General features: G+C 31.2%; 1 protein-coding gene and 1 long non-coding RNA gene across 2 annotated transcripts; one reads left to right on the forward strand and one right to left on the reverse strand.

The window, feature by feature from the left end:
• Positions 1-10736: 10736 nt before the first annotated feature.
• Positions 10737-18402, forward strand: LOC143081891 (uncharacterized). Its single transcript, XM_076257548.1, has 7 exons — positions 10737-10995; positions 11614-11757; positions 13502-13597; positions 13931-14209; positions 14544-14684; positions 16038-16065; positions 17149-18402. Exons 1-7 carry the CDS (start codon positions 10968-10970, stop codon positions 18005-18007), a joined length of 1575 nt encoding a protein of 524 aa, XP_076113663.1. The 5' UTR covers positions 10737-10967; the 3' UTR covers positions 18008-18402.
• A 2327-nt stretch (positions 18403-20729) lies between these two features.
• LOC143083501 (uncharacterized) lies at positions 20730-24108 on the reverse strand. Its single transcript, XR_012980740.1, has 3 exons — positions 23652-24108; positions 23113-23273; positions 20730-21521 (listed from the first exon to the last, which is right to left on the reverse strand). It is a non-coding gene; the product is annotated as an uncharacterized LOC143083501 (long non-coding RNA).
• Between the last annotated feature and the right edge of the window lie 3420 nt (positions 24109-27528).

Genomic DNA, 27528 nt, shown 5'->3' on the forward strand with positions numbered 1-27528 from the left:
TCTTCCACATCAACTTTTTTGTGGACAAGTATTTTTCGTTATCAAATTCAATAGAAACATAAGTAAAGACAGCGTTTGTATATTAAGGTTGTAAAACAGGACAATGTGATAGTTAAAAATGTAAAACAAAAAAACAAGCCATATTCGATAAAAGACAATGTTTGCTGTTGAAACGTCAACTCTATTTAGACCTATTATGGTTTACTTTGTCCAAACTGTGACATTGGCGCTCATTTCCCATCCCGTTCTATCTATTGTTAAGTGTTGAAAATCCCGATGAATTATTTTTTAAATCTTTAAAAATATATTATTTCTTTAAAAATATATTTTTTCTTAACAATCTCGTTTAGAGCAAAACGCTGTAACAGAAATAGTTAGCTTCAAAAAATTAAATAAAAAAAGGAAGTCCTTTATAACCGATATATAAAAACCTTGTAATTAAATTATAGACCCTACGATGACTATAATATTTTCATATGTTTGTCCTAAACGATTAGTTGTAAATATTACTACTATATATATGGTCACGGTATTTAAAGTTTAAATGGGATAGATCTGTGTGGCTGTTAGGTTGGTCTCGCTCCCATTATACATCATGGCAGCGAATTATTCATCAGTAATACTTAAAAATTTGAACTTATGACGTACCTATAGTAAAATGTATGTTGTATACTATTATAACAACAATGCAATGTGCATATTTACATGAACGACAATGAATTATGCACATTAACATGTAAGACAATAAATTAAATTAGACGAATAACCTAGTAAAATTGCGGTCAACATTGCGGTACACAAAACTTAAACAAATTTATATAAGTTTCTATTCCAAACTAGTAATTATAAATTTTAAACAGTGATATTTGTATGTGTCAAAGTATGTTATATAAGTAATTCAAATTAATATGAGGCAGTCATTACCTGTGAAATGGGACGAAGTCTATATAAATAATATTTTTGTAACTTCAAAATCTTTTAAAAAAGAAACAAAAATACCGTAACGTAACGTCGTTTCCGATTTTGGTTCTTTTGTTAGGGATTTTGCTTTTTTTTGATCTTATTTAAGTTAAGACGTCATGTTCAATGTGAACAAGGAAACGTAATCATCAGGTAATGTTTATTCATATCAAAGAAAAAGAAAGAAATTGGTATTTTGTTCCTTGAGTTCCTTTATTTTACTATACTACTCAGAGTCTAATGACAACGAGACCGGAAGAAGGAAGTAGATTTTTGCGTTCTTCGTAAATGTGGGAATTAAAAAAAAGTGACAAAAATAATTTCACGATTTAAAAAAAATATTGACTTTTCTACTGTAATAGGGTCCCCTTACTAAGATGTATTTGGCATTTTTTTTTTACAAATGAAATCAACAAGTTTTCAAAGGTTATCTTTATCACATTTGAAATGTTTGTTCCTTTTACTTTTACATGTTTTACCAATTATCTTTTAACGCTGTATGGGATTCAACTGTGCATACATAGTAAATCAATGCAATACACACCTAAAGCTACGTTTAATACTATCTCATTTTTTTTTTTATATATTTATAGATAGTCGCCATTCCTGCAAATGGAGAGTATGTATGTGTGACAAGATTTTTGTAGACTGCCTGCACAACAACATATATAATCCGGACAATTATAACATAGAACATGATACACATTGTTCCGGGAAATAATACATTGTATACAAATGTATGTGTCATTATCTATAAAAAGGAATTTAATATGGAATAATAACGAATTAATGACAGGCATCTGAAATGCTTGTTCTGTTCATATCTTTGGAGACTATGGGAAAATATATCAATTATAAGTCGGTCAAAGGTGTAATTATCGGCCATATGATTTATTTATCAATTTGAAACTATTATAGCTGATCTTTTGTGTTTGTCCAGATTATCTCTGTACATTTCAGTTATATATAAATTAAACATGGACTGTTATTCAAAGCAAGATTTTGTATAAGGAATTGAGTGACGATTTCGGTCATCTGACTAATGTGTAGATCTCATCTGTATGATTAGTTGTGCCTGAAACACTGTATGTCTACTGTTATGATGACTATCCTTGACACACACACAAATTGACTAAGATATGTCAGTAAACATGTTAAAATGTGCGTACGCCTATTATAAGTCGATCTACAATTTCAGTCAGGTTAATTTATTAGTAAATATTATTTTGGTTGATTTTTTGTGCTAAAGTCGATGTCTTCATATGGTTTTATAGTGTTATAGCAAGCCAGGTACACGAACAAATCAAATGATCATTTGAGCGATTTGACTGATTCTACTAATATTTGCTTACTTACCATTTGTGCTTTTTGAGATTTGTCTCTCTGTCTTATGTAATTCTTAAAATAACACAAAACAATGTTAGTCATTTAAGCAAAACAACCATTTTTTTAACTGAACTTTTTATATATTGTGACATATTTGTACACCTTTGTTCCGTTAACGTTTTCATTTTCGGTTTAAAAAAACCTTTGAGGTCAAGGAATAGTAAATTGGCTACATTTGTATGTTCCAGAGTTTGCTAAAATTTTGCATGCAACTTTGCCTCGTTGAACTGAAAATCGGAAGAAACTATGCATTGATCTCTTTTGTTATCTGAAATATTTAAGATTGATTTCTTTCAATCTTGGAGGGTACAATGTATGTGTATAGAGAGCACATACAATCGGCGAAAACCCTTAAAATCGTCAAATTTCTTATTCTACTCGATAGATTTTTCTTTAAAAAACTGTATGCTGTTGATTTAATGTAAATTTCTGTTTCAGTGCTATAGAAACATCATATGCTCACCGACCTATTTGTTTTACTTATAATCAATTTGCTACCTTGTTTGTATTGAAAAACGTTAAAAATGAACGTTTTACAGCCTGCAACGCGATGACGTTACGATTTTTTTGACGTTTTGTTTGATTTTTTTCACAAAAAAAAAAAAAACACCACTCTGAATGTTGTTTGCCGCAAACACAAACTTAGTGACCTTATCATTATTTTGTATTGTAAAAACTGAAATTTATTTATCAACATATATCTTTTTTAGGAAAGTATATGGAGTGAAATTACAGATTTAACGATTTTAAGACAAGGCCTTTCACTGATTGTATGTGCTTTTTCCCATGTTGTAAGAATCCAATCAGTAATATTTCAAATGATAAATGATAAATGCATTATTTTTTTCGATTTTCAGATGAAGTTCACCAATCCAGAATTGTATGCAACATTTTTACTAAAATATGTGACATAGCCCACTTACTGCTACTTAACCTTAATTGATGTTTAAGTTTACTTGTATTTCAAATAACTTGTCAATGTTACTTTTTACAGACAATGACCAGTTGGTGACACAACAGTAGTTTTTGATTTTTATTAATGGTTTAAATAGTAATCCTGTGAAGTTTATTAAATTCATACGAAACCTTGAAGTTTTGTTAAAAAATTCAACGTTAAACAGCCTGTTTGGCCAATTTTATTGATTTACTATATCATGTATATTTGCATGTCTCGGAAACTGCTGCTGTCCTAAGATAGATTTTGTATTAGTTGTTAGTAGCCATGAACAAGCAGCTGTCAGTTGCTGCGAGTACTCTCAGATCTGTACTTATTGTCTTTCTAATGTTGGAACATAAAAGTACACGGCCATGTCCACTCTGTGTTTTTGTTATATGTATTTCTGTTCGTATCCAGCTAACGAATTAAGCCTGTTTCAACCAATATTGATTATACTAACTCTTTTTCATCTTGTAATAGTATTAAAACATTTGACTTTTCTCCACTTTTCACAAGAAATCCACATTCAAAACTAATAGACAAATTGAATGAGTTGGTCATGCTTTGTTTAAAACAACATGAACAATAAAAAGAACGGCCAACGTAGATATAAGTATCTTGTCTTAGCTAAACAAATGTACTTCATTGTTATAGTTTTCAGCCGATTTCTCTTTGCTAGCGGATTATGAATCCCCGAGGGTATCATGCTCCGGGACGGACATGATTTATAACATACCTTTGTTCAATTGTCCATTCATATATTATGCAATTATTACATTAAAATTCCCCCAGACAAAGTTGACCTTTTATGGTTCTCATTGTTAAGGCCCCTTTGGCCAAAAAGGTCTTCACTGGTTTTGGTACTTAAACATTCAAATTTATGAGTCGAGCATTACGCATGACGGTTAATCCAGAGAAGAGCTTAGCACACAAACAAATAATGAATTAATCAATTAATCAATTTTAATTTTCATAACACTGCTGGTAAACGTAACTCCACCAGGTTATCATCAGCTCATTAATCAGGGCTTCGGTACTGACATGATTATTATCATACCCTTCTTGAGTTCACTATTTATTTATATAGAGTTGAAATTGTACATAAGTTAATTGAATATCATGAATATAATGTGAACAACATTAGTGTCCAACTTTCTAATGCGAATATAACCTTGCATTTATTTGGTTCTGAACTTTAACCCAATTTCGGTTATATGGTTATAATATTCAAATGTTTCGATTACTTATACATATTTAGAATTTCAATTGGATATGCACGTTTTTGGTGAAAGGGAATCCAGAAAAACGCTTCGAGTGAATACAACTGATTACGTACATGTATCATTTTTTGTATCGACGTCAGTATAAGGTTTTGGATTTTTTCAAATTGGAATCTCGAAAATCAGTTGAGATACATTGATTGTCGAAATGCGTATGGTTTACAGTGAAATGTTTTAAGCTACCACAAAAACAATGTATGTCATGAACTACAACTGAAATTTTTACAGCAAAAGTTGTATATACAAGTCACGCTCGGGACCAGTGAAAACTGACCTTATATGAGAAATGATTTTTGAATTGAGTTTAACAATACATAGATATTATTACTGAGGGACAAGAAGAGTGGCACCTTAAACGAAAGGTACTCTCTCAATAGAGGCTACCTTAAAAACAGGAGGCCATCCTCCATTTACAAAGAATACTTAGTCACACTTTAAACAAAAACGAAATTAAAGTTCAACCAAACTTCAAACAAGATAATTACCATACTTCTAGTATTTCACAATAGTCGTTAGTAAACTTACCTATGTGTCTGTTCTATGTACTATGTAGGTTTTTGTAATCTTACCAGCAGTAGTAATCACGTTACGTTAGATATTTTTATTGAAAACATTATTTTGAATATTTATAATGAATACAAAATATCAAATATGCATACACATATCGTATCAGCTGTGACAACTAAATACAGTCATATTTTCAAGAAATAAGACAGTTTCTGACTAAATTATCTCCTTTCTTGGTAGTGTTTGTAACTAGAAAATACCATATATGCAATGGATGTAAATGTTTTGAAAAAGTCATTTTATGGAAGCGTGTATAATTATAAAGTGATGGATATGCACTGAATGACCATAAACGTTATGACAGGTAGCAACTGATTTGCTTCAAAATATTAAAAAACGTAATGCATTAATCATGTTATTAGTTTAAAAAAAAGAATTAAAAAACTAATATCATTTATCAATCTATAAATATTTTCTCTATACAAAGGAGAAGAGTTACTCGGAAGACTTGTTTGCAGTATTATTACCCCTTACACTGTAATATATCTCGAAGTTTACTTTGTATGCTTTTTACACAATACAATACAATGTGCATTTCACAGTAATTATATTAATCAGGGAAGAAATAATTGTAATCAGCCTTGTAAGTATATTTTTTTCAAATAATACTATCAGTACTTGACTTTAGCATTTACATATCTTACAAATTACATAAACATGATGATGCTTTTTTATTTATATTTAAATTGAGTAAAGAAATATAAATATAGTGATCTACTGTAGCTAGATATATTTCATGTAACGTGTTAAAGTCAGTTAGAAAAGTAGACAAAGATAAAAAGTGAAAACAAACTGAATGGGCTTTCCTAGTTGAAACACATTTTGGACATGTGACGTATTTAAACCCATTAACACAATAATGGCGTCTGTCAAAACATAAATATTGACAACCGCTATTGAAAAGAGACTGGAAATCTGACTTATTTCAAACATGGTATGTACTGTATACTTTTTTAGGTTCCGTCTTTTCGGCAGTGGCGTTATTATGCACGAAAATGGGAAAATAGGCAAATCAGTTTAATACTTACATCCATTTATCTTTATTTATATATACTTTTCAAACTTCCTGGTAGGTTTGTAATTTTTTGGAAATCAACGCTATATATATATTATACTTATAAATGAGTTTTTAGTATAACAATAAGAAACTGTGGTAGGATTGCTAACGGTACAACTTTCCAAATCAGACCAAATGATGGGTCTTTTTTGTTCTTTACTTGCTATCATAATGTCAATCCACTCATCGAAATTGTTTAAAAACTGGTTATTCAGCAATATGCCAATTTTAAAAAATGCACATACAATGGTATGATTTGAAGGGTTAAACTAGGGTCATTAACCATTCTCTTAAAGTTTCTAGCCTTATTACTGATTATAAAACATTTGTTACTGAACGGTGCAAAAATGCCAGGGCATTCCTGGTTTTTGGTGGGGCTTCAGTTTAAATTGATATCATTTTACTTTTTCATACAAAGTGTCCACGTTAGAAAAATGGAATAATTTGAATTAATACGCAAAGAAGACTATATCTGAATGAATACTTGAACAAGTTTGTCATTTAAATCTTCATATATTTTTAAAATAAAATTTACGATGATTGTATTTGCCACAAATATGGATAAATATCTATACTTCAGTAACATGTAATCGAATGATATAATCATGTTAATTAAACATACACAACATACTCGATAATTGTAAATGATGAACTGTTCACTGTGTTTTCGTATTGTCAATTAAATTAAGATAAGATCAGATATCTACTTGTCATCTTCAGAATAGCATGTAGAACATATTTGATATAAAACAAAAATGTCCTTGTTGCATATTTTTTCCCAAACTAGGCCTGGAATTTTTGTTGAACAATGGTGTTATTTCCTTACGGAAATTTGTCAATTTATCAATTGTTTGTTGTACCTGGTGTAATGTTTGAAAATCTTCCTGATTTGAGAGATTTACTGCAATGAGTAAAAATGCATAAACTCATATTACGTGTTCACTATGCATTTTGTCTCGATTCATCGGCACAAAAGATTATACACCCAAGTGTTTAGCAAATGGGTTGTTGTGAGTAAGAGAAGGAGGGCATAACTATAGTTATATTCTTTTTGAAATGTAACGCTCCATATAAAATAAAACATACATGATATCAATTCCAGACTCAAGTTATCGCTTTGTTGAAGACCAAATGTTGGCCTTGACGGTTTTCTGCTCTTTGGTCTAGTTGTTGTCTCTTCGACATTCTCAATTTAATTTTTAAAGACAATTTAATTAGATTTTCGGGGTTAGTTGGGGAAATATTAGTGAGAATTTGTTTGTGACCAGAGTAAACCAATGATATATTTGCATGCACACTAAGCACGAACACTCGACCGTTTCTTGTTTGAGCACTAGCTGTTTGCTATATCGGAAAGTATGACCTACATCTTTTGGTATTTTAGGGGTCTATGTTACGTCATCTTTGGGTATTTTGTTTTGTTTCGAAGTGAATAATTTGTCTTTTCTTTATTTTCTATTTGACTTGATGTTGTTTGTATATATTCAACTTACGATTTTGATTTCAACTTAGTAGTTATTTCATATTTCATCTTTATGGCAGACAAACGTACCAGGGGCCGCCTCATATTCGCAGTGAGGTCAAAAGTTGTTGCTCCATTTTGACGGCATCTTCGTCACTTTGAGATAAATTACAGTTGTTCATGTTGTTACTTTTCTTTTTTGTTGTGTTTTGCTGGGCATGTAATGATCTAGTGTCATGGATTGATACCCCATATACTTTCTTTTCTCTTCTATTATTGATTAACTACGACGATGATTACACTACACACATGTACTATTACAGTTAATATACATATAGTTTAGTCGTATGCACAAATTGCAACTTCCGAAAGTACTAAAAAACAATTACAGAAAACTAACAGAAGAACAGGCCACTCCATAAAATGAAAATTCAAATTTCCTTCTTTTCCCTTAAGATATTACTTTTGAAAGCAGAATTCCAATTTATATCGGCTAACTATAGATAAATTAAGAAAATATTATAATTTGAAATATTGATCTTTTGAAGATTGTATTTTTCCTGTCTGTTAAGTTTTGACCAACTGGATTGTAATTTGAGGCAGTTCAACATCATTGATTATAAAAAGGAGAACAATGTAAAATATAACATTTATTTTAGTTATGTCAGATTTTCTACAAAGTTTCCTTATCCATGACTAATATTAATAGGCAACAACACAATTGTTCCAACTTGTTTGACTTTGCATGACCTATATCTTTGTTGTTTTTAAATATTTATAGTACTGTAGTATATATAAAAATGAAACTTAAATCTGTTTGAATGGAAACTGGGATGCATCCAAGGCACTGAAAAGAAACTAATTGCCGAAATGCACTTCACTTTATTTGTATTAGAACAAGCACCGATAATGCTATTGTAAGTATCAAAACTTCTCATTGAAATACTTTTCCGATTCGTACATTCACAAAAGAAAATATTTATCATTCAATCAATAACTTTTCTCTGTCTTTTTGTCTTTATTTATCTTGAACATGACAATTATTTTCAATTCTTTTAATATGTTTGTGATTTTGCCTTTTGATAAGGAACTTTATGTTTTGAACTTTCCTTGGAGTTCAGTATTTTTGATATTGTATTTTTAAGGTACTTCCACAACGATACTCTATTTTTTTAATAGTTCTTTTAAATAGTGAATCAAACTTATTTAAGTGTAATGTTTGCTTCGATTGTTATGTATGTTCAATATCTCTCAGACGAATTAATCAACATTTGAGAAGAGTTGCACGGTTGGGTCCTATATACATGGGTAATTTGTTTTGAATAAACGACCACTGCTCAATGTCAATTAAGTTTAAAATATCAAGCATACTGAAGTTCGATTTGTCCTCCGAAAACAAGATATAATTATAATGAATAAAACGTTTAGAATAATACAAAATCATGCTCTAGTGGTAAGGTTGTAACAATAACATTTGATAAGCTATCGAACAGGAAAATACTACTAGTATTCACATATCTCGTAAATAAAATAAATGTATTGCAATCATAGGGCCACATTACATTCTAAATGAATTGACAAATTTAATAGATAATTGTTTTTTAAATATTTTTATTGATTTATTAGCATAAACAATAATGATCTGTACTAGTTTTTGGATGCAAAATACGTTACTCTTTTTTAGATAAACAGTAACAACGACTTTGATTAATGGTATAACTGTATAACGAAGAAAGAAACGTTGAATTTAAACTTCACCAATGACATCTGTTCAGGAAAGAAAATATTTACGTCTTATTAAGTTTTCGTATGACTTATCGCTTAATGTTACACGAGCATTTATAAAATCGAGTATTCTTTGTAATTATGACAATTCTTTGTCTAATTTCCTTACATCGAATAGGCATACATTATATCATTTATGGATACATTCTACTAGATGCTGTGAATGCAACGCTGTTCCAACGAGATCTTACAGGGAGCTGAATCAAGAACAAATCAATAAATGCTACAATTTGAATGGACCGACAACGTCGGGTCATTTTTTACGTAGTCAGAGTAATATAAAACAACACTGCATATGTAAGGTAACACCAAAGTTACATTGTTCGCTAAAAGATCTTGATTTTACTATTCTCCATACTATGTTTAGACATTCTGTTACTCTTTCGAGAAGTGTTGAAAACTGGCTTACAGTTATCCAAAACATACGAAATAAACTTGCACATGTGCACAGTACAAGCAATTTTAACACTGGCAGATTAGGAAAATGGTGGACAAAACTAGAGGGGTCTGTGATAGGTTTAGCCGGAGAAATACCACTTGAGTACTATTTGAATGCTATCCAAGGACAAATAAGCCTTCTGAAGAATGCAGATTTTGATATTGTAGAGAAAAATGAAATTTTAGACTTAATAAAACAGGTTAAGTCAGCGGCAAGTAGTTTTACTTATTTTGAACCATTTGTTTTATGGCAATAGAAAATATATCAATAGTATCTTAATGTTTTATCATAAAAACTAAGATGTTTTTGGATAATAAAGAGTATTTCTGTTTTGTTTTTCTTCGTTTTGTTTGCATGTTGGTTGTTCTCCTCACTGACTACTAACATTTTAAATGGTGTTTTCCAATAGAAAAATATGTAGGAAAAATGTTTTATTGCAGCATTACTGTAATTCTTCTAAAAAATCATTTATCGTATTTGATCAATAGTCCTACGTCACTTCTGGTTTTCGATTATCAACATTTTTACCTGTTACGTCTGTTTGTTTTGTGCACACAATGTTGTAAATATGATGAAATTTGATGCTACTGTCATACAAGTGAAAGGTTTAGATAGCTATTAAACCATGTTTAATCCATAATTTTCTACATTAGAAAATGACTGTACCATGTCTGGAATATGACAGCTGTTATTCATTCGTGTGATGTGTTTGAGATTTGAATTTCCTATATGATTAGGGACTTTTCGTTTTGAATTTTCTTCGGAGTTCAGTATTTTGGGAATTTTACTTTTTATATAAAAGACATTCTAAACCACAGATCTTATGAAATGTAAAGACAAAATTAGACGACATTTTACGAAGCCAAACTGAACTTGCAGATCAACTGGATGAAATTGTTGATGAAGCAAAGCGCGACATTGTGTGTAAACAGAGGACAGAATCAGTGTTGTTGCAGGACAAACTATTGGATGTATATGAAAGTTCTTGTGCAGACACAAAACTTCAAATTAGATCATTAGGAGAACTACAAAGATCACAAATTGAGGATATTAAACACTTTCAAGAGGAAACATCTGAACATCTGAAGAAAGCAATGCTTGATGCAGTGGACAAAGGAATAGGTAATATGCCACATCATGTATATGGTGTCTAAAATACTGTTAAAAAATCACCATGATCAACAACTCGAAAGATTTCTTTAAAATTTGTAATTTAGAAAACTGTTCACTGATTCTAAAGTTCATATTTCCATGCAGATACAATGCACGAACTGAATTCGTTGATAAATTTTTTTACCGAATTATTAATAACGCCATTATCGTACTTCGATACATTCGGTGAAAGTTCTGTAGTGGCTTCTATTGAAGTTTGTCTGTCCTTGACTTAATTTTCGATAGGAACACTCATACCAATAACATTAATATAATTATGAAAGGGAAAACACAAAAATACTGAACTCCGAGGAATATTCAAACCTTTAAGTCCATAATCAAACATTTGTTTTTGTCAAAAGGCAAAACCAAAAGCTCAACGTAATTGAAAATGAATGTTTTCACAGTATTGATAAAAAAAAAAACAAATACACGTATCGTGATAACGTTGTAGATTTCGTTATTTCTCGTGTGTTTCTAATTATGTTTTGCCTTTTTTTTTATTGTTTTGAATAGGAAAGGCGGTAAAATTTCTATATTAAAGAATGAATAATGAATTAACAAATATTATATTTTTCTCTTTTCTAGAAAGATTTATCAAACGTATTGGAAACTTGATATTCTTGATAACTTGTGATAAAACTAAAGAACTACATAAAGACGACAACTACGTCTGTACGGAACCTGACCAGCACAGGAAATCAGAGGTAGCATCATCAATAAACATACCAGGTTTGCTTTGCTTTGCTTTTGTATTCATTAACGTTTTTGAATTTGATAAACGTAATTCATGTATTACTAGTCAAGTATTAAGGGCATACGATACAGTAGAGATCTCTCGTTGATTTTGTCTTAATTTTTTTTATAGAAGGTCAATTTCAATGTGTACTTTTCAAATATGCAAAGAAAAAAGTACCTTCATGACTTACTTTTTGAGATAATTTGGTTCGAAATTTGCATATTTGGAAGAAAATCTCTGAAATTTCATAAATTATGACTTTTAAAGAAAGTAACAATACTTTTGAACGAAAAGTCATAACCTAACCGTTTTTTTTGTAAAATATACCCTTGATCCATGGCATCAAAATGCTGAAACAAGTTTAAGGTTAAATCAAATCATCATGTTCCGGATTTAGATTGCTATATCCGAAATAGGGAATTTGACTATATTTTTGCGTCTTTTCGGAAGTGCAGAAAAAATTTGATCGTTGATTTTTTCCTGAAATTTTGGCGGAGTGTTCTTGAAACAGTACTTGATTGATTGCAAAAGAAAAAAATTGGGTCCATGTGCTTGTTTTTTCAATAAAAGCCATATACCTTATTTTTTTACGACGTTTGTCAGTATGGCGCTAAATAACGTTAAATTAAGTTTTAATCGCAACTTCGTGGTGTAATCATTCCCGCCGTACACGAGTTCGCTGTCAAGTATATGCAGGTGTTTTTCAAAGCGTTGATACTTTTTTTATTAAATTTATAAGATGGTTATTATAAAATGGAAAAACATTTGTGTTAAACATTTACGAAACGAAATTCGGACAGGAACCTTTTCATGATAAAAGAAAGACTATAAAAAAGGATTCTAGCAGATTGCTTTCTCAGATGTACGACAAAAAAGAAAATCTGATAGAAGTATAAACTTTTAAGGTGCATCTCCGTCCGACATTAGTTCTAAATTGCTTCATGTATACTGTAAGAGGAATCAGACAACATTATTGACATGACAAAATGTGAACCATCTATAAATTAAGTGAGGCGATACCATAAATTGACAACAGTATAACCTTCAACAATGACAAAACTGATACCGTATCGTTAACTTTAAAAGGTCCCGACGTACTTTGATTTTTTTTACATTCAAAAGATAATCATCTTTCAAATTTAAATTATAAGCAGTACTTCTTGTTTTATAATTAGAGCTGTTTCGTGCAATTTAAATCATGCCATTATTGCCTCAATCGACCGAAAATGAAGTTGTAATATAATATGTCATAGGAAGTACAGCAGCCGGTATAAAAGAATAATATTGAACGATGTCTTTATCAATAGATAAGTTACATAACCTTTTTTGCGGCGTATACGTATGAATACTGGCGTACTTGTTTGTCTAGAAGTAGAGCTATATTAAAAATACATTGTTCGTCTGTCCGATCGTCTAACTATACGACGAGTTTTAACGTGTGTACACTTTCTGATTTGTCTGTCTGCAATTAGTGTACATTTGCCGATACTTCAATGTTTATGTCTCAATACATTGACGTACAATAGGGACATGCTAATACAAATAAGAAGACGTGGTATGATTACCAATGAGGCAAATCTCAATCAGAGACCAAATGGCTTAACGACTATAGGACATCGGACGGCCTTCAACAATGAGTAAAACCCATACCGCATAGTAAGATATGAAAGCGGCCCCTACATGACAAATGCAAAACAACTCAAACGGGAAACTTAGGGCCTGTTTTTGTTTTAACAGAAACAAAAGAAACTCAGTCAGAGGCAACACGCGGAGGAGCTGTGATAGATACAGAACACAACGAATGCTGTATCCCTGTAACAGAAAACAAAAATGGTATTGTAGTGTGCCCTTTTAAACTTAATCAATGCACTTAACATATTTGTATGTGTACATATCGATAATAATAACTATGATACTTGCAACATGAAGGTCTTTGAAATTGTATAAAACTGATAAATGCCACATTGGAATTAGTAGTCTTCTGTGAAAACACATTATAATAAAAGAAAATATTTGAATATCATGCGGAATTCTAAATTTCATATGGTTGTATTTTTCCCGGTGCTGAGGCTTGATTTTCTGAATAACTTTTAACTTGTCAACAATCAAGCATAATTTTTTCTTTTACATATATGAAAGAAACTTGTTATTATCTTTTCATTGCAGTTTGTAAGGTTGAATGGAAAATTGTTACCCCAGGAAGCTGGGACGTAGAAAGGATTTCACGTTCATTAAATAAAGTTGCTGCACTTTTGGAAGAGGTTTTTCAGATTGAATTCGTTATGTTAGGATCGTTAATCATCAAAACTAGTGTTCCTTTGAAAAGTATACAGAATACGGAATCGTTTGCTGAAGCTGTTGAGTCTTTTCTGAGGAATATATGGAGGGAATCAAAAATTGATACAAGTGAATATCATGTTATTCCAGTGTATTTAACTTTTAATGGTAAGATAATTGTATATTTTCTTCTAAAATATTGTCTAGTGTGGTTGTTCACCTTTATGTTATACCACTTCTGAAACGTTTATAATTGCCCAAATGAGCATCCAGTGCTGTACAATTGTCACCTGTAATGAATTTATCAAATTAACAAATATCGCCAAAACAACTTTTTAGGTACCATTCTTTGAATCTATAAATTAATTTGAATGATTCATAGTGTACCAAAACCAATAACGAAAACAAGTAAAACATTGTTGATATATATCAATTTTTGACATTCAGTGAATGTTTCAATATTTTTTGTTGTTTTATTATTTATTTTCTATATTTGTGGCAGCGAGCGATAAAACATCAATTAGCACATCAATACAGACAGAACAAAGCGAATGTGAAAATTGCGGAAAGCTGAAGACAGAAAACAATATTTTGACAGAACTGGTGGATGTTTGGTATAAAACAATTACTGAACTTTCTGGAGGTATTAATAATAGTCATACTTTGATTTGATATCATTCCTTTGAAACAATTTAATGTATGTTTTACTCTAAAAATGTAAAACAGTAATTATCATATAATGTCTTTACATATATTTGGAATGTACGCACGAGCAAGATTGAGATTTGAGCTCACGAACTATTAGCCTGCTCAAAGTTGCCTACCACAAGTCAGTCTTGCAATAAGACGATTGGACAACATAATAAAGCGTTAGACGTATGACCGCAATGGTAGTAGTAGTGTAAGATTGAAGTGATATGCTGTAGTTAGATGTGCATGTGCACATTGCCTGAGTCTGTCTAGAACGTTAACCCCGTTCACACAAATATCCATTTTGAACTCTTAACGTCCTAAGTGCATCCCAAAGCCTTTACAATACGGGAAACAAAGAGATTCCAGTGCTGATGTTAAGATAATTCCTTCTCAAACGTAATGAACTTCTCAAGAGTTTGTTGACCGTAATGAATATCCGTACCTTTTACCTCAAATGAGACCTCATGATTACATTTTTTATCAGATTTTCTAACATGAACAATATAAAGGGTGCCACATGAGGAGCAGGATCTGCTTGCTTCGATCACCTATAGTGTTTGGTAATGTACTTCTTTTTCTTAGTCTTAAGTTTTCTATTTTGTGTTTTGTGGACTGATGGTTTGATTGTTTTAGCCATTGTGGTGTCTTTTATAAGACCTATGAGTATGAATGTCTCTTTGAAATGTCTCGCCTCACCTTTTCAAACTTGTTTTGATGTTTTGCTTAGTATTTTGTTGTGACTGAAGATTTACCGAGTATGATATATGCAGGCTAGGGTATGAATGAACAAAGTGTTATTGTAGTTCAAGACTAAACAATTGGTCAATGCTTCATAACTCCGACAAGAATTGTTAAATTATATTAAGCTATAGAAAGGTAATAGACCTATGATGGTTTATAATCAAACACATAATGAAAAATTACTTCTAAACAGCCATAGTGGAGTTGTATTCATTTTAAGTAATATATGATATGATTCATAGCAAATGTTGATGGATGCCTGAATTTGAAATTCAGATGAGACTACCTTTCAAATATAATGTGTAACACATTGACGGATGTACGGAAAATTTTATATAACATATATCCAATATCTGAAAATCCAAAGTATGTGAGTACAGAACTGATCAACTAATTTGTAATGGCCATGCTCCACCCTGTCTGCTGCAATGCGATAGATCGTCATAGGTCAAGGCCGTTTTGCTTTGTCGAGTTAAAAAAAAACCAGACTGTTCAATGAATCAAAGTTCCATGATAGAAACACATAATTCCAATAAAACATTTTTTTTTAAATTTATTTTAGGAGTTACTTCCAAGCAACACGTGAACAAGTGAGTTTTTCGTTATCTATGTTCTATTATTTGTTTCTATGAAAAACACAGTGTAAAAAAACCCAAAGCTTTGGGATATTTCTAGTTTGCTTGATGTCCCAATCGATTTCATTATACCACAAATACAGTTAGTTTAATTTGGAACAATATATATGTTTTGAAACATAGGAGATGCTAAACAATATAAGCACGATGGAATACAACTTGTATTTCTTATCAGGAGTTTTTACCAATATGAGGATGCCTACAACTAATGTTGTTGTTCATGCATTTAACTATCTATATATTGCTAGGGTCGTGTTGATTAACTTTTCTGCTCAGATCTACTGATAGATGTGTGGTATTTCCGTATTTGTCTGTAGTTAATATATTGTTGTCTCGTATTTCTTAATGGTCATTTTACTGTATCTACTTTATTTGACCTATTTTAATTTAAAATTTATAATTTAAAGTTGTTTATCTGTTAAAGAAAGAAGACCAAAATGAGAAAAAAAACGATATGTGTGTAGGTCCACTGTTTTTGAAAACAGGAAGATATCGTACTATATGCCACACTTTTATCGTCTCAGTTTTAAATTGTGTGAACAGTTGTCTTACGATTACAGAATATCCGTTTTTTTAAATGCATGAACTGTTCATATACTTGTTATTCCTTAAAGAAACATGTATTTGTATAGACGAATATGGTAACGTCTTAAATTTGTAAATATTTATGAGGTTCAAAAGTATTTATTTCAACATGACAAGTACACTTTAAAAATTAACACATGCTTATAACATGTATAAGTGACAAACAGGTATTACTTGTGGGGATTTTGTGGATCCATTATTTTATTGAAAAAACAAATAGTTTCCTTTTTTGTATTTGAGGTATTTCATATAAAAGGTAATGCTTTTTATATTTCTGACCCCCCTCCCTTAAAAAAAACCACACAATTAATTCATGCATTTTGTTTAATTTATATTTCATTCGGGAGTTTGACGAGATATGTGACATGGATTCAAATTTGAAACAAACACAAATATATGACGAAGTCAAATAGATTTTGAGATTATCAGCTGACTATATTTTTCTTTTTTCAGTTGTAGTGTATGTAATGTTCCCAGTAAGTCAATCGTCCAGTGTTGCTTCAGATGTAACAAACCTATGTGTAGCGATTGTTCTTTACGACACAAAAACGAAGCAATCCACGTCACAAACACTTTTATGCTTGGTGATCTGAGAATATCAGACATCAAATCGTTACGCGGTGGACGATTTGTTCTTGCCGATGATTGTTTCAATTTCCTAGTAAGTTGTAATATGACTGATCAACAGGAAAAATTGCAGTTGCCTGGTCAGCCATGGTGTATCGCTGTTTTGGACGATACTTCCGTTGCCGTTACTTTGCCTTGGGAGAAACAGATTTTAATTATCCAAGTGTTACGAGACTTAACATTAACAGTTTTGTATGAAATCAGTGCATGTGAACGATATTTTGGAATAGATTTGATACAAGAAAATATGTTGGTCGTTAGTTGTGAAAGCGACGAACTGATAATTTTGGATACTTTAGGGGAAATCCAATTTTCAGTAAAAATCGATTTCATTCCTTATTACTTCTGTACAGACCGTAAACATCGTGTATTTTACACTGACAACGTTAACAACAGCGTGGTATGTATAGATACGTCAGAAAACATAATGTTTACAATTGTTCACCCATTCATGAAAGGACCAGATGGAATAACAACTGACGACTGCGGATACTTATATGTTATATGTACACAGTCTCATAACATATTAAAAATCAAGCCTGATGACCAACATGTTAAAATTTTGTGCACTCTAGGATTGCACGATTTTGATGTATCATGTGTACCACATATATGTTATGACCCGGTAGTAAAATCTATCTTAGTGGGTATGAAAAACACTGTCGATTTTATTTGCAAGCAGTAAAGTCTTAATCTTGTTTTTGTTGACAAGACATACCTTTTAAGATATGAATTGAATGAATATAACTATCGACAGTAAGCCATTCAAAAATATTTCTGACTGTATGGTTCATTGTAAGTTAATTGTGATGTTTAAGTTTCTGGAATCATTTGTCATCTGGAGCAACCAGTTTTTCGTTCGTTTTGAAAAAAAACCACTGGAATATACTTGATTGCATTGTCGCAACGTGACTGACGATTCATTATAAAGATAGGGGAAAAGTTGTACGTCTAGTCGAACAAATTTTGTATACTAAATATTGTAATGTATCTGGAGTCCAACTTATTGAATTACAAGTCCGATATTGTGTTAATTGATTGTTCATCAATATCACCTCAAATTATGTTGGATGCGCTCCCCATTTTTCTTATAAGTTTGAAACACATGAAATTTTGATATCTGCATTCTGTAAACAAACTGGAGCAAAGTGACAATGTTCGAATTATTTTTTTCACAAAACGTTACAAATACGTGAATAATGCATGCTGACGGATAAGATATACATAGATTTTAAAGTCTCAGTTTTATTTCTTTTTCACAGAATTGAAATTAACTTATGTTAGTTTCTATAATGTCATTAATGGAAATATGTGTATTAATTTCAATCAAAACATAATAATGTAGTTTATATGACGATTGAAAATCAAAGCAATGCCATAAATGTTTGATATTAAAAACCAAATTATTAAACATTTTACAAAACTCTGCCAATATCTATGCAATTGAAATTCATTGATTAACATCAATGATGTAAAATGTGATATTGCTGCAGTGTTATTCTAGTTCAAATAGGAGTCTTTGTTTGAAACTGATCTTAATTTTGAACATGTCTGTACTTGTTCTTGTATCTGTATCGTTTGTATCTATTATGCTAGTATTTTGTAGTGAACAAAGATTGTTCATTAATTTTTTTTATAGAAGATGTGAAGTTTTTCTTGTCGAGTCTCAATTCTGTGGCTATTTTTTTTAAATAAAACTGAGACTTTAAAATCTTTGTATATTTTATCCGTCAGCATGCATTATTCACGTATTTGTAACGTTTTGTGAAAAAATAATTCGAACATTGTCACTTTGCTCCAGTTTGTTTACAGAATGCAGATATCAAAATGTGTTTCAAACTTATAGGAAAAATGGGGAGCGCATCCAACATAGTTTGAGGTGATATTGATGAACAATCAATTAACACAATATCGGATTTGTAATTCAATTTTTTTTTTACTAAATAAAGAGGTTGATATGTTTACCTCCTTTTACAAGGTCATAGGAAGTTAATATGATGTAAACACTGTGATAAGCAATATCTTCCTTGTTTCACACTAGATGATAATATGAGACAAATTAGTACACGTACTTGAAGTAAGGAAACATTGAGAGCGAAAAGTTTATCAGTTTTAATAAATAATATAACAACTGTAGCTTTTGTTTTGTATTTTTCAGAGAAACATATCGATATCGAACTTCCTACTTAGTCAATATCCTTGTTGTAGGTCGGTATGACTATAATGATATAATAAATAAACCAATATATATTAAAAAAACCAACAACTCAAGGAATATTTAACATGTTCCGAAATTATTTACTAAGAAGCTCATACACAACTGATAATAATCATATACGCAAACACATGGTTATAATTATGTATTTATTAATGTATAATATAACTTTAAATGTAAGCTTCTGAAATGAAACTGTATATTTTATGTTCAAAAAATTGCTTTTGCAAACCTCATTTGTCTATCTACATCGTAAAACCCATAACTGCCTGTTTCAAAAGTAAAAGTATTGCTGAAAATAACATATACATATGCATAAAGCGCACCACTGTACATTATTGATTTACATGTCTATCAATAAGTAAAATTAATACAAGATCCAACGATTGGATGCAGGAGTGGACATTGAGTGAACTTAAATCTTGTTTCTATAATTGATTTACAAAATATCTGTTTAAATCAGTGTAAGAAAACTGGTTAATACTAAAATTGACATATTGATTTGGAAACATAACCGCATTTTCACAAATATTTTCCAACAATTAAATGAAAATCATTCGAGCACTTAATTGTGTATGATTATTTTCTAGAGAATAGTTTTACATTCGTATGCATAACATTATCGACAAACTTTGTTTCTGATTGTTGTAACATTCATAAGGAAGTTGTTCAATTAAGATTTAAGTCTTGTAAAAGCTTTTATTTTTCCTTGAGATAATCTCCTCTGAAACTGATCTGGAGCTAAATGTTGACTTTTTCTATGTTAGTTTATTTTCTGTTTTACATGAAACATAAAGTTGCATCACTCTTTTACTTCAGTTATTCATTATATCTGACATTAGATAGCAAATTGGTTAATTAATTGGATACTTAATTTTAACAACAGTTTCACCAATAAATTTTATAACTGCAAGTGATAATGAAAATATCAAGGGAACAATGAAAGCACAAAAGTAAAACAATTGTACGGAACGATGAGACATAAATTGTAAAAGAGCGACAATATACATTCCCTTTCAACAAAACATAAATGACAGTACAGGGAAACACACTTGAGCAACTTGAACCACAACAAAACTTGAGATGAACAAAAGTGATTCGTAAGTGTAAGCAGTGACATATAGATTCGAGCGTCACTGATAAGTCTTTTGTAGACAAAACCCGCGTCTGTCGTATATATAAAATTTAGTCCTGGGTTCTATGATGAGTTTATTTATGTTACACAAATAATGTTTCTCAGTCAATTTAATTACGTAAAAATTCGGTCATAACTATCTTTCGCAGATGATCAAACGATTCACAGTAGTCAAGATTACGGTTACAGCAATGAAACCTTTCAGTTGCCATAATCATGCTTGACTGCAAAACATTTTCTATTCAGACGTGGCTGTTTCTTCTGGTGTATGTTGTTTTTTACGTAGCCGATAGTAAAGTAACAGACATGACGGTTGAACAATGAACCCCAAAATGACAACTGCGAATACATAAGGCACACCCCATTTATGATTTGAACACGCGCCCCCAATTTTTATCGGAAGTAAAGCCGAATCATCACTGTACCAAAGATACAACATGCACGCATTTTCAAAATAAAATAAAATATAGTAAAATGGGAAGAATATTCCCCCGCAGTGTTCTTTCTTGTGGCACCGATAAATGCGGGAAACGGAAAAACAAAATATGTTGCCAAATATTCCCAACAATATGTCCAGAACATTGTTTCCTTTACTGCAGATGTACATGAGTCCATGGAGAAGACGATAAGCTATAAAGAATAACACAAAATAGCTATATTCAGCCATAACGAGCGCAATTAAGATGATACGTGGCACAATTTCAGCTAACCGTGATATCCAGTGAATGAATTTAATCAAAATGCTATCTTCATGGTTCTGTTTCGTCTTTCGATATTGGTGTTTGAAGGCATTCAAAGACCAAGCCAATCCGAGAGAAGATGCATTTATACTCATATAACGAAGTATCTCTGCAACAAAAATAAGAATGTTACTGATGTTACTACATGTTTAAAGGTAAACACAATGTTTTGATATGCTACATGTATGTATGCATTGTGTCTGAACTTAACAGTCATTTAAAGTGTTCAGCAAAATATATGTTTCGAAAAATAATTGGATGTATTCCTATGCCACCTCAATTTGCAACAAGTAATATTGAATAGGGCATGAAGAACTGATATGTATATTCATGACTTAAAATATACACAATAATTATTAATGATATTATAATTTCTGATAACACCTTTTTCATATTATTGATGCTAACATTTTTTATCCAAAGTATTACCTTTATTATTTTCAATTATGCATAAAAATGAAGTTCGTGTGGAGGCAATATATCACATATCACAAAACATGCCACAAGGTATTTTGAAAGCCTATATGAACCACATAAAATGCCCTAGACCACTATCTCCAATCGGTTGGAAGATAACCAGCAGATTATGTAATCATTGATCGATAAGTTCTGATACATTTGAATTAAATAGACATCAATTCATTACATTCATAATAAAATTATACGGAAATTTCAGGAATCTTCTCAAAGGCTTGTTCAATACAAAAATGTCAAATAGCGTTCACAACAACCACATCGGATTCCATAAAAAAGTGTTTGGTATTTTTAAATATGTGTATGTTAGAAATGATCCTACAAAAAATAAAAACATGAACAAAATTCAAATACTGAACATGCTGAAAGGCAAAAACAGATGCTCGTTTGGTAAATCATTCACACAAGTCATTTATTAAGGATTATGTACCCTTGTGTTGATTCAATACTAAACATATTGAAATTTTATAAAAAATCCACAGCCTTTATCCTTGTACACTCATGTTTGGCAATTCGGTGACTGATAGAGGATTATTGCATGCTGTGCTGCAATGTAGCATTGATTTCCTTTAAAAAAAAGTTTATCGATGTACTTATTGCTTAAAACAAATATAAATATGGACCAAAGTACACCTATTAGGATGCGCTCGACTTTAGTGACTCAGCACGAGGTGTTTTGGAATTTACAGGTTGCTTAGAACTTTGTGTAAACAATAAACGCTAGCACATCATAGAAAAGCAAGTGAGTAAACTATGTTTAAAATTAAATCTCTGTATTAAAGGCTGTATATTTTCTATAAAAATATTGGTTTATTTGCCACAAAGTTCTATTAAATGCAATGAAACAGTAAATAACAATGCGTTGCATCAAGTTTCCCCTTGGTATATGTACAAAATGGTATATCTGTATTATTCATTATATTTGTTGTTTTGATACTATTGCAGTTTGAAAAATTCGTACAAAAATGACAACAGAAGGGGTCATAAACCTTAAATAAAATTCATTCAATAGAAGTACAAAACAACTTTGGGTGAAGCGATATCTACTTATCTAACGTAGAGATCTGATATTTGATGGTTCCTAATTGCTTTTGACATGTCTTTTTTTTCGATTGATACTTTCTTATTATTGCGTCGTATGTTGCCATCTTTATCTTTGCCTAGGGATAAAAGAAAACTTATTGTCTTTGCCTCCTTGATATATTTCAATTTCTACAGTAACTTACTTGTTTGGGTAGTGTCAGTGAGCGTATTCGTAATTGACAGGTATATTTGTATTGTTAGCTGTGGAGCTGACTCTACTGTAGCTTCGACGAGAGTAAGGTAAGCTAGAGTATATTCCAATTTTCTATCTGGTTGTTTCCCTTGTGCGAGTGCCTGTGCATGCCTGTAAATGTAAATATTACAATAAATAACTAGTATGAAAAGATGGACCTTTCAACATTTACGCATTGGACATGCAACATTTGTGTTTCGTATTAATATGGAACTATTCTACTACGAGTGTGTATTTATCTGTTAAAATTCATGGTTTGGAGTAAAACACCGTTGCTGGACTCAATTACACAAATTCAGTACCATTTACCAGCAGTCTATGCATAAAATAAGATTCGCTACGGTTGACAATGTTTTCTCAGAGTAACAGTCTGCTATATCATCCTCTTAGCTATGTGTTATTTATATTATGTAGAACGTGTTTGAAATACATATAATGTGTGCTTGTGTTTTGTTAAACATAAACAAATATTAGCATTAAATTACATACGTATATGTTGGCAAAAATACTGCATATATACCAAACAGGAATACTGATAGTATCTTGATTGCCACGCCACAATATCGACATTTATTGACACATATTGCACAACAATTTTCAAAATACTTAGTGACGTCATTTCCGGCAACTTGCATATAAAAATAAATCGCAATGAAGAACACTGGCAAGACAGTAAAAACAAAAACCACGGCAAAAGATGATAATTCTCCAATCTTTCCGTAATGGATGAGCAGGAACACATCAGATATAGTATCAAAGAGGTAGAGAAAATATGTTAACAAAGTTAGTGCAATATGGAGTATGGCCTTCTTCAAAGAATCATGGTACTTTTCCTTGGAGAACAGTCGACAACCAGCTGCATACAAGATAATCATCAACACCATTACAAAAATCATAGAAACCATTGTTTCTACTTCTGACGATTCATTTATCGATGACGATGTGTCTGTAAATATATTTTAGTGTAAGTTCATAGTATAAAATTATAGTATATTAATCCCCTTTTAAACGGGTGTACTAATAATTTTTATAAATTCATGTTTGTAACTAAGAACCTTGCGTATTGAACATTAAACATCAACTTTAAGTACTGTATGAAAAACCCACGAGATTTAATTACGTCTATCGGTAATAAAAAGCATTAAGCTATAATTCAAAAGCAGTATCTCTCAATAATTGAACTACGAAGTTATTGTATCAATAAAGGAAACTTTGAAAATGAAACGCAAAAAAGTAGAATAAAATGAAGTGGTCAATATGATTATGCCATTCAAAATCTGCAAACAATTATCATTGTTTGAAATAAACTTACTTCTTTTAGAACATGTCGCAGATTGGGAATATACAGCACTTTAAAAATGAAAGGACGAATTCGGTGGTTTATATGTGAAACCCTAGGAAAGATATGTATCGTAACAGAAAAAAATAGCATTTCACGCTCTAGATGTTTAATGAAGAACAGATTATGTTTGATTGAAAAATGCCATTTTTTCATAAGGAGTGGCGGATATAAGAAGTTCACTTCTATTATAATATAAAGAGGCAGATATCATTTTTGTGTATGGGAAACCCCAGAAACTACTCTAATCAGCATGGAAATATGAGGTGTAATATGGAGTCCTGTAATGAGGATGACTAATGTTTGATTGCAATGATCTCTCAAGCGTAGGATAACTTGCGGATGGACGATGGAACGCCTCAATAAATGAATTTACAAAAAGACATTCTAATAAAAAGGTAAATCAAGAGGTCCACAATGTTATCGTATCGTACGGACCCGTGATAATTTGATTGCAATCAATCTACTGATTAAAAAGAATTTCGGATTTGCATGTTCGCCCATTTTTTTAAAGGTCAGTTTCCATGATTATGCATGCAGGAACCCTAGCACCCATATCAATCAAAATGTAAGATAATCATGAAGATATCTGATGATTTGATCGGTTGTCTTGATTGCAAATTGTTTCTTGTGTGGTATAGCTAGGGTCAGAATAAATAGGACTTATTACATGTATTTGATATCAACTATTAAAATGAAATATCTTCCTACCTGATGTCGTTGTTTTGTTACTCCAAAATGGTGTTGTGATGGTATTATTTATGACCGTTGGCACAGTTTTAATACAGTGCACAAGGGTCAAGCTGTCTGCGGTAAAATTCATATTGAAAATATTTTATCTCATGGTCAAAGCTGAAATTAACAAAGATATCTGTTTAAATTACATCTATTTTGAATTGTTTGCCACATCATTAAAAATAATGAGTTTGTTTTTTTCTTATTTTTCAATCAGATTTGTATAGGAATATTCATGTTTGGACAGACGGGTCGCTACGTAAAATATATGACGCTTACACCAAATTGCTAATTAAATATTTTTTATCTATACTTTTATTATTGATTTGTTACTAACCTAATTGCATATATGATTGATGATAAAGGAGACAATTATTATGGAAATCATGTACGCAATGTAGATGGGTATGTCCCCTAATTCACGTGCAAATTACAATGTAACAGCGAGCACGAGGACATGTCACCTTACATGGACACATTATTCTGACTTCGAACACAAAAGTGATGCTATCTCTTCTATATTCAGTTCAATAAGCGTTACAGCTGAGCTTACAAACTCTTTCGGACTTCGCTTGGTCATGTTGTTGATGAAATTCACGGCCATCCGCACTCGTGTTGTGCACAATACAACTTGATAATCAAGACGGTTAATCATGAGTATCACAGAGTTGATGTCATGAACATATATTTGAATGCTAAATTGGTATTCATTCCTGCTCACTGAATTCCAATTAGCTATACATTAAACAAATCTAAATTTAGTTTCGAAGGAAAGGAAGGCAAATATTACTTATTATATAAATTAAGAGTCGCCTGCGTGTTTTGTAGGAAACTGACCACAGTGGCTTTGGTCTATATAATTAACCAACCTAAGTATTAATTTTGATTGTCTTGTTGCACTTTTTGTAGTTCTATAAATCATTTGAAAATTGTTGTTACGATGTTGGAATGGCATATGGCGCATACAATGTATATTATAAACAAGCACATATTAATGCGTGATAAAAATGAACCCTACTTTGTATTTGACACTATGAGACGGACTAAAAATATGCTAGAAAAACACGTATAACCCTTCATGGAACCTGATATGACTTCGAGACAACAAGTAGTTGCTCTTACTCATAAGAGACCTGCGTGGCAAAGAAGTAACAGCTACCAATAGAACCTCTATCGCCAGTCATACACCCTGTTTAAATAACATTGTCGCGGCGGTTTTGAACTTATTTTTAATATACTCACCAAAAAAGTAAACTTCAGTTAAATAGATGTGTTTTATCTTTGCTAATTAACAACTGGACCTTCACATGCAAACGATTTATAATACTGGGTTAGATATCATATTAAGCTATTTATAAGCCAACTACATGTAGTTGTTTCCAAGAAAAGCATTTGATTGAGGCAAAGATACATACATTGTTAGCGTCTTCCTCTTTCGTATGTACAAATATCTAATTATAACGGGAATGTTTTAAGATTGTTATCTATTTCCTATCACGTTTATGTATTTGTTTTCGTTATTGTACTTTCACATAACACATTACTTGACTAGTTAATTGATGAAATGATAATAATGACTTCTTTATTTAATCAGCGGGCATGGGAAATTATGATATCTTTGATCCGACTGATTTAAGATATCATCATAGGCATATGTTTGCAATCTTTCAAATAGCACTTTTTTTTATACATACTGCTCATCTTGATGACTAAACATGAGCATTTCGAAAAATATCTAAATATCACCCTCAAATTATAGAACACAAAATAGATGGGCAAAATCCTAAGTACAGTTAAAGTCATATAAAACTTCAATTTAAAGAAAAAAATGTTGAAAATTTTCTAGATACTTAGATGACTAAGGTTTGCTTAAACACAACTGTAGAAATGAACGTCATGTTTTTTTTTCATACAACCAAAATCGTAAGAAATGTACAGATATTGAATTATTAACATCCCATACACTAAATCGTATATATTTTTCAGTTGGTAGTGACCTTAACTACAAAGCTTCGGCAAACTACAAAAATATACGAGAGGAAAATTGTGATGAAAGAATTTAAACACACGTATTCTTGTAGGTAAATAGAAATGACTGATACTTAACATATTAAACATGTTAAAGAACACATTTAATATAACAACATATTTACCAACTTTCACGGAATCATCAAAATAACAAATGGGATCGCATGAAAAACTAAGTAATATCATAATTCATGGCAGCCTTAGATTTATTTTCATTTAACAATGGGTTCGGCATTTGTATTCGATTTTTTTACCCTGAGCGTT

Source organism: Mytilus galloprovincialis, chromosome 7, assembly GCF_965363235.1.
Source record: "Mytilus galloprovincialis chromosome 7, xbMytGall1.hap1.1, whole genome shotgun sequence".
NCBI classification, from domain to species: Eukaryota; Metazoa; Mollusca; class Bivalvia; order Mytilida; family Mytilidae; genus Mytilus; species Mytilus galloprovincialis.

Excerpts from the sequence above, each read along its gene's own strand:
- LOC143081891 (XM_076257548.1), top strand. The coding sequence starts at position 10,968 with ATGCTTGATGCAGTGGACAAAGGAATAG. Across the intron at positions 13,598-13,930 it reads TGTAACAGAAAACAAAAATG|TTTGTAAGGTTGAATGGAAA; the intron begins GTATTGTAGTGT and ends TTTTCATTGCAG. Across the intron at positions 14,685-16,037 it reads AATTACTGAACTTTCTGGAG|GAGTTACTTCCAAGCAACAC; the intron begins GTATTAATAATA and ends AATTTATTTTAG.